Source organism: Malaclemys terrapin, chromosome 2 (genome assembly GCF_027887155.1).
Source record: "Malaclemys terrapin pileata isolate rMalTer1 chromosome 2, rMalTer1.hap1, whole genome shotgun sequence".
NCBI lineage: Eukaryota > Metazoa > Chordata > Testudines > Emydidae > Malaclemys > Malaclemys terrapin.
In genome coordinates this window covers 113,904,671-113,910,294 of record NC_071506.1, presented here as the reverse complement: position 1 = coordinate 113,910,294, position 5,624 = coordinate 113,904,671, and the positions used below count along the sequence as shown (strand labels likewise).

The 5,624-nt window shown below is 43.8% G+C and overlaps 1 protein-coding gene across 1 annotated transcript in view; it reads right to left on the bottom strand.

The window, feature by feature from the left end:
- Positions 1-780, bottom strand: part of LOC128831272 (uncharacterized) — a 167,654-nt gene extending 166,874 nt beyond the window's left edge. The window contains exon 1 of the mRNA XM_054017589.1: positions 729-780. Coding sequence (XP_053873564.1) covers positions 729-740 — 12 coding nt within the window. The 5' untranslated portion in view covers positions 741-780. The remainder of the gene's footprint in view (positions 1-728) is intronic.
- Positions 781-5,624: the final 4,844 nt, after the last annotated feature.

The following is a 5,624-nucleotide window of genomic DNA, read 5'->3' as shown; positions in this document are numbered from 1 at the left end:
TTATTTAATAAAGGACTGGTGTTGCATTTTGATTCCATAAATTGTCCCCATTTGTACTTCCTGTTTAAACAATAACCAACATGATGATGGGTTAAATGAAGTTGATATTGTCACAAACGTAGCCTCACTAGTAATTAATGTAGTTTAATATGGTTGTTGGCACACATCTCACATGACAGATAATGTTCCAACATGTCACTGATAGGACCTTTCAGCACAGCTTTAGGAGATCTAGCAGGCATTGCCGAGGTTGGTTAGGTCAAAGGGTTGAACCATGTGTAATTCAGAACAGAAGAGGTCCCACGGTCACTCCACAAAAACAATTACACTACTTATTTCACTCTATCCCTTGCCCGAAATTCACAAGCCTCACAGTTTCAGTGCAGTCAATCTCACTCTGCCCTTGGGCTATAAGCCACATGAAAATATGTGGTGCTGTGTTTATAAATCTAATCAAAAATAGAAACAGTAGACAAGCACAATGAGGTCCTACTATGGATCATGGGAATTCTCTAAATTCTGAAGGCACTTTTGTTTAACTTCTATAGGCCCTCTCTTACTACTACATTGTCTACCACACTCGTTAATCATCCCCTTTACTTGTCAATGATACAAAGGAGACTACATGTCTCCTAATTTCCCTCCAATCACCCTACAAATAATATTATGAAATATAAATGTTAGGAATATCCCTATTTATTTTTAAGTAAATATTAATCTTCACTTACCTCTCTATCCATGGATGTCTGCCCTTTCTCAGATGTATAACAGAATGAAGAAAACGATTATGCCTACAATCAAAAATAGAGAGCACACAAAAATAAACAACACTTCAACCTACACACAGTTGATCTAATTCCTATTTATGTTTGGCACATATGTTTGCAGAGAAGAATTCTAAAAGACGCTGCTAGAGGGGAAGAGGATGTTTCATCTTTGCAGACCTAACGAAGCCCAGCCTGAGAGCAAAGTGAGGACAGTGCAGTTTCTTCACTTCCTTCCAGCAAAGAGAAGTCCTCATCAGGGTAAAAACACAGTTAAAACTAAAGTGAAATTTGGCACCCTCAGGAGAGATGCAGATGTGTTTGGGGGCAGAGTGAGTTAACTTGTAACTCTAGAGAATGTGGGCATTCTAGGTCACCCTGCAGTAATTGTAAAGGCTGTGTGCAGTTTGTACAGGCATAGCCACACTTAACCTGGAGGTAGTTAAGTGACTCGAGTTTCCAGCATAGGTGCTGGAACTAGGGGTGCTGCTGCACCCCCTGGCTTGAAGTGGTTCCCATCATATACAGGGTTTACAGTTTGGTTCAATGGCTCTTAGTACCCCCATTGTACAAATTGTTCCAGCACTTCTGGTTTCCAGTGTTGCGACTCCTTGTATGCTAATAATTCTATCTTCATTTAAATACACAGGGCTAGATACACAGAAGGACATGTTGCAGTGCCTAACCTTTAGGCACCTAGAAAAATCACAACACTGAGATTCACAAAGCCTGAGTCAGGCACCTAGGCCCCCTGTACAATGCATGGGGAGAGAGAAAGATACGCTAGATTGTGATCCACAAAGCCAGAACACTAGGTGAAGTGCCGTTTAAGCTAGCTAGTGGGAGATGCTGACAACTGGGATGTCTCCTAAGCCCCAGCCCTCTCTCAGAGATGTGGACCTCTAGCAGAGATAGGCACCTAAGTGGAAACCCCTCTCCTGGAGTCAGATGGCTTAGGTGACTGAGGAGTTTCTTGGGAGAATGGAGTGAGGCGCCTGTCTAACTCAAACAGGGGGGAAATGGCGTGAGTAATAGTGCCTAACTTCTTTTAGCTCAGTGATTAGAGCACTCACCTGGGATGTGGGAAATGCAGTTCCCCCCTCTGCCATGAAGGGAGAAAGGATTTGAACAGGGAGTCTCCCCCTTTTGAGAAGAGGGCTCTAATCACTGAGTTATGGGATAGGCTCATATGGGGTTCCCTCAATCTCTTCCGTTGAAGCTGTTCCACTGTGGATACATAATTAAAGAATCATTGGCATAGGGGGAGTGGATCCAGAGTCTCCCACTTCCCAGATAGGTGCCCTAACCACTGGACTATAGAGTTGTTCTCAGTCGTTTGCTCTCCGTGCCCAATGACTCTACAGACTTAAGTGCCTTAATCTGGGGCTCAGGCATCTAAGTACCCTTGTGAATCTCACCCACAGTAACTACATTTGCAAAACTCCTATTAGTTTCTCTAGTGAAGGATCAGACCCATAAGGAATAGCAAATTGTACAGTCATTTCATTATGTATCTATACAGATACACATTCAGATTGTTTGGCACAGGATAAAGACAAAAAACAAAACCTTCAAAAATTAAAAATGTCCCTTCAAATTCCCTCAGAGCTTTAGTTGATCTTCCAGGCTAGAAGAATTCATTATGCAAAGGGTTTTTCTGAGTTCAGTTGAAGAAAAAAAAATTCTATTCAGGGCAGCACATAAGTCTGTGGTTAATTTTAAGCATGTGCTTAAGTCCCATTGAAATTAAGTACATGTGTAAATCCCATTAAAGTTATCCATATGCTTAAGTGCTGTCTTAACCAGGGATGGATTTAAATACAGACCTGAATGTTCTCTAGAATAGGGGCCTCCTTTTTGTTGCTGGGATTACGCACAGTGCACGGTACCAGCTCAGTGCGAGTAAGAATGGCATAGGGAACATGCTAGCTGAATTTTCAGTACATCAAGCACAGCAAGTGACAAGGGGTTTGCTGTTTGGCTTTAGCAGAAACTTTACTTTGTTTTGTTGTTTATCTGTGTGAAAAACTTTAAAACCAAGGTTAGTTTGTTTAGGACAAGTGAGGAATGGCTTTTTGGATTTGTCAGAATTAATCAAAATAAACATGAAGCTCTCAGCTAGGAAGTCTACCAATTTAACTAAAGGTGGTGCCTGGTCAGCCTGCTGGTCCCCCCTCCCAGCTGCTGCCATCACCACAACCCATCAGCCACTCAGACATCACCCCAGCCCCCAGCGGCTGACCAGGTTTCTCATACCCTTCTTTTAGGGGCAACACCCCACCCCTCATGTCCCAGTGAGAGTCCCCACCACTCTTCCCAGCTCAGTATTCTCCCATTTTCCACTGCCATCCCTAACCCAGAAAAATACATCCCTTTAGCACTTAGCTTCTGACCTGCTAGCAGCATTTCAGCACAGATGGAAGTTCTGTGCAGAGCAGAATGGAGGGGAAAAATCTGCATTTCCAGAAGTCTTGCTCCCCCATTACCCCCCCCCCCCATATCTGCTCTCCCTTCAGTAAAGACTCTATCCCTAAAACTGGACAGGGCTACATGAAGTATGGCTGCAAAATCAGGGCTGTATCCAATGTCCATTGAAGTCAATGGAAGTCTTTTCTGAATCTTCATTTCTTTGTTCAGCAAGGAGTGAAAGGTTGAATTCTTTCTAATCACAGCTGGTGCTGAGTCTCCTGACCATTGTCACCTTCACTGGATACCAGTGCCCTTCTGTGGGGGGGTGCCAATATCATCACAGGTATTAGTTTCAGGAGGGCTCCAGCGAATTCTGCAGTTTCTGCTGCCCTGACAGCTACTGTATAATCTCCTGCATTGTCTGCAGAGTTGGTACAGAAATTCCTCTGCCCTCCATAATGTGTAAAACAGAGGTGCCTAGAGGTCACACAACTTGCCTCAAGTCACACATCAAGTCAGTAGCAAATTCAGAAAACTTTACCTAGGAACTATGACTCTCAGAGACAGTATTGGGGCCCTAGACAAAGATCATATCTGATTCCCCTCCCCACTTGATTCTCTTTTGCTTGCCTTCTACTTTGCTCAACGACCCACCTATGTCCTGCTCCCATTGAATTCAACAGCTGAACTCCCATTGATTTCAATGGTGCAGCATCAGATCCCTAGTTACTTATCTGAATAATCCCTTCCTTCAGAAAGGTGTTCTGGGTACTGCTTAGTTGTGTGCAGCTATAAAACAAAGGGGGCAAGAATTCCACCAATAGAGAAGACTGTTCAGAACAGGCCTGTTGATAAATGACTATGTCAATCCCAACATCATTGTGGTGACCCCTTTTATGTAGAATTGTGGGCAGCTGCTATTAGAAGGGGTAGGTTTGGGAATGAGAGGGGGATAAAAAGTGTCACCTTACATAATGCAAACAAGTATTGTGGTATGTAGTGATGTGAATTTGCACAGGCCTGGTACACAGAATGTATCACATGCTAAGGGGGAGAACTGTAGAGGGAACTCCATCCTAAAATATTGGCAGAAAACCAGTGAGTGAATAATAGCCCTAACAGCCTATTGAAGACTCTCTCAAACATCGAGCAGCTGTCCTTGGTCTTCACCAGGTGCATCTTGATGGAATGTTGTATCTGGTGGAAAAAGCCCATCAGTCACTTAAATTCAGTAGAGGAGCCATGAAGGCTATGCCTCTCCCTCTCTAACTCTTGATTTGGGGGGTTATTGTCAAGTCTAATCTCAAATACTTTTTTCCTTAAAGAAAGGCCCTGACTCATAGACTTTAAGGTCAGAAGGGACCATTATGATCTTCTAGTCTGACTTCCTGCACAACGCAGGCCACAGAATCTCACCCACCCACTCCTGTAACAAACCCCTGACCTATGTCTGAGCTATTGAAGTACTCAACTTGTGGTTTAAAGACTTCAAGATGCAGAGAATCCTCCAGCAAGTGACCCATGCCCCATGCTGCAGAGGAAGGCGAAAACCCCCCAGGGCCTCTGCTAATCTGCCCTGGAGGAAAATTCCTTCCCAACCCCAAATATGGCGATCAGCTAAACCCTGAGCATATGGGCAAGACTCACCAGCCAGACACCCAGGAAAGAATTCTCTGTAGTAACTCAGATCCCACCCCATCTAACATCCCATCACAGGCCATTGGGCATATTTACTGCTAATAGTCAAAGATCAATTAATTGTCAAAATTAGGCTATCCCATTATACCATCCCTTCCATAAACTTATCAAGCTTAGTCTTGAAGCCAGATATGTCTTTTGCCTCCACTGCTCCCCTTGGAAGGCTATTCCAGAACTTCACTTCTCTGATGGTTAGAAACCTTCTTCTAATTTCAAGTCTAAACTTCCTGATGGCCAGTTTATATCCATTTGTTCTTGTGTCCACATTGGTACTGAGCTTAAATAATTCCTCTTCCTCCCTGGTATTTATCCCTCCAGCACAGCTCTTAAGTATGAATTTAACTTCCTGTGTTTGTCAGAGAGTGCCCACATGCTTAAGTGCTTTGCTGGATGAGAGTTTGTAACCCTTTTTCTATGGAGATGGCCTTGAAAATATAAATAGATAGAGAAGCTTGTCACTGATTTGTTCTAGACCCTGTGTTTCATGGTTCCCCCTTTGAAGATCCTAAGGTTGGGCTTTGAGACCTCTGAAAGCTATAGCCATTGGAGATTCAATTGTGGGGGGAGCCCAGACCGATTTGCAGCATGGTCGGGTGCTAGCTAGGCTGCAACAAGCTCCCTTCCAACAAACTTAGCTTATCTCTTTTCAGCAGCCTCTCACTTCAAGGATTGGCGGGGTTCAGCTTAATAGCATAACAGGCAGTGGGGTGTACTGGGCTGTGCACAGGACCCAGGGTGAGGGATTCTTGCATT